The 2,500-nt window shown below is 40.1% G+C and overlaps 1 protein-coding gene across 7 annotated transcripts in view; it reads right to left on the bottom strand.

The window, feature by feature from the left end:
- nvy (CBFA2/RUNX1 partner transcriptional co-repressor nervy) overlaps positions 1-2,500 on the bottom strand; it is a 192,324-nt gene that overhangs the window by 372 nt on the left and 189,452 nt on the right. For 4 of the 7 annotated variants that reach the window (XM_070133815.1, XM_070133817.1, XM_070133816.1 and 1 more), the window contains one exon: positions 1-1,948. This exon is cut by the window's left edge and continues 372 nt beyond it. In XM_070133815.1, the coding sequence (XP_069989916.1) occupies positions 1,700-1,948 (249 nt within the window). In that variant the 3' untranslated portion in view covers positions 1-1,699. Of the gene's footprint in view, positions 2,019-2,500 lie in introns of all 7 variants that reach the window. The other 3 variants (XM_070133819.1, XM_070133820.1, XM_070133821.1) reach the window with 1 other exon arrangement.

The raw sequence follows: 2,500 nt of genomic DNA, 5'->3' as shown, positions 1-2,500 counted from the left end.
TTACTGGCCAATTACAAAGTGATGTACACGCAGTCATGTCTTGTACCAACAATTTGCCGAGCTGTAACTTAAACCCATTTGCAAAGTAGCACACAAATGCGATTTAAGGCAATTTGCACAAATGTTGTTCACTGCGCTGGTGAGCGTTTTATCTTTGACGTCTGACTGGACCACAGGTGAGCGCCTCCGCGGAGGGTTGGCTTTGGCATTAAGAATGACCCGAGGCAAACTTACTGAAAAATTCATCATGGTGTGTATCTTAATTGTTAATATATCTGTAGTCTTTTTGTATAAAAAACTGCTTCAGAAATAATTTTAGTACATCTTACAAAAGTGTAATAAATAGGCTATTTCAGTAAGATTTTATTTTTATATCATAGACTCATAAGATTGGAGTAACTGACTTTTGGATATCAAAAGAGTATGATAGTTTTCAAAGCTTCCAAACACTGAAAATCTAGGCTTTGTCATGAACATTCATTTACATTTTGACTAGACACATAAAAATTATGCTAGTGAAGTTATGCTACCATGCACTGAAATCCTTATTGCCAGCTAGAATGTACAGAACTCACTGGGAAATCTCTCGCCAAGAACATCCCACCAGCAGGTCTATTAAAACTTGTCTATCTCTACAGTCTTTGGTTCACAGGGTAATAACACAAGTTCATAAATGACACTTCTGTCCTCTGGCTCAACATTTGTACTGATTTTAAAGTGTAAGTATTTACAAGTAACTCGATCACACGCGTGGGTCTTACTCCGAAGGTAAGACTATCTGTCTGATAATTCGGGAAGCAGGCTTTCTGCCCTGCTGCCGCGCCTGCTCAATTGTCACGCAAATATTCATTCCCTCAAGATGGCTGCATTTCTTTTTAAGCAATGCATGGAATCCAGTGACAACAACCTTTAAAAAAGGTTACTTGCACATACATAACTGAAAGGTCAATTACAAGACCAAATGGCAATTCCAAATTGTTTTTAAAACAATTTTTCATCTGAAAAACACGTTCTTTCGAGTAATGCACAGCTATGGCAACACTGGTGCAGCCCATGGTATTCCAGTCCCGTATGGTTTCCCACACCATTTATATCTGCAACATGCACTTAAAGGTTTGCAGTAATGCAGTTTTTTATGTTTATTGTTTATATGGATTTCCTCTCCAGACCGATCAGCAGCTCTTATCACGTTGCTTATCGCACACCAAGGGCATCCACAACAGCTCATTATCTGGAGGCCGAACTTCTCTCTGTGGGTCTCTTAGGATTATTATAATTTTTTTTACAAATTTCCTTGTATGTTGCAAATGTCACCATGAGAAATTAAATGTATTTTTCCTTTCCATGAAGTTCCCAAATGGTTGTAATTTTTAACACTGCAAGATTACTTATTTCTGCCCGTCTGTCTTGATTCACTGTAAGGAATTTCCATTTATCTTTTACAGCTATATCTGTCGTTCAGTTCATAGCCACTATCTTGACAGTCTTTAAAAAAGTAAACACTGAAACATCACAATGAATTATCATGAAACTTACTAACCTCTGTGAAAATATGAACTTGAAACGTTCCATGTGCAACACTTAAGAGTTCTGAAAGTGCCGTTCCGACTGCCAATTTCCTCTCACAGTCTTTGACGCGAATCTAAAAGATCCTCGTCTTTCTCCGAAACCTTCTCCTCAGTGATGCCTCGGCCAGACGTCACTCGCTCTTCGCCGCCTCCGCGCCCTTGCTGAACTTGCTTTTCGAGGCGAGGGCTGCGATGATGGCGGTGGAGGACGAGGTCGACGACGAGGATATCGAGGAGGAGGTCGACGTTGAGGCTAGCGCGGGCGAGCAGACCTTGTGGTGCGAGTCCCAGTCCTTGTGCTGGCAGAAGGGTCCGCAATATCTGGCCACGTTGCACCCACTACAGGTCTCGTGGGCCTTCCTGCCGCAGTTCCAGCACGCCTGCAGGAGAGCCACAGTCAGGGTCGCGAGGGGGAAGGGGCCGGGGCTAGTACGGGTACCTCTTGATTTTCTGGCAAGTTTTGTCTTTTGTAATGTTTGATAAAAGGTACTTGACTCAAAGTATTTCACAAAATGTCAGTTTACTCTTATAGCAGTGTGAGAAACCAGAGATTTGATGAAGAATGATAAAGCTATGGACTTTAAAATTCAGTTGCTCAAAATATTGAAAAAAACTAGAATAAGCATGGATTCTAGACAGTATTTTTTTTTTACTTTATAAAAATTCCATTTTAGCAATCGAAACTTTGTTAAAACACAGTAGTTATATGCTATACCTAATATTCATTTTATACAGGTTTTGAAATAAAATAAATCGAAAATGTGCTCTTTATGCTAAAAAAAAAAGAACAGAAGCCTAAAACTTGTCATTTATTCGTGTGTATCTGCCAATGTTATATGATGGTGCTCAGTGGAACATTTGTATGTCTGCCTGCCTTTGGTGAACTTTATGGCCAGAAATGTAGTGAATGAAATTCTGCCCCTGACTTGCCA

The sequence above is a fragment of the Penaeus vannamei genome, chromosome 19, assembly GCF_042767895.1.
Source record: "Penaeus vannamei isolate JL-2024 chromosome 19, ASM4276789v1, whole genome shotgun sequence".
NCBI lineage: Eukaryota > Metazoa > Arthropoda > Malacostraca > Decapoda > Penaeidae > Penaeus > Penaeus vannamei.
This window is presented reverse-complemented; position numbering and strand designations above follow the sequence as displayed.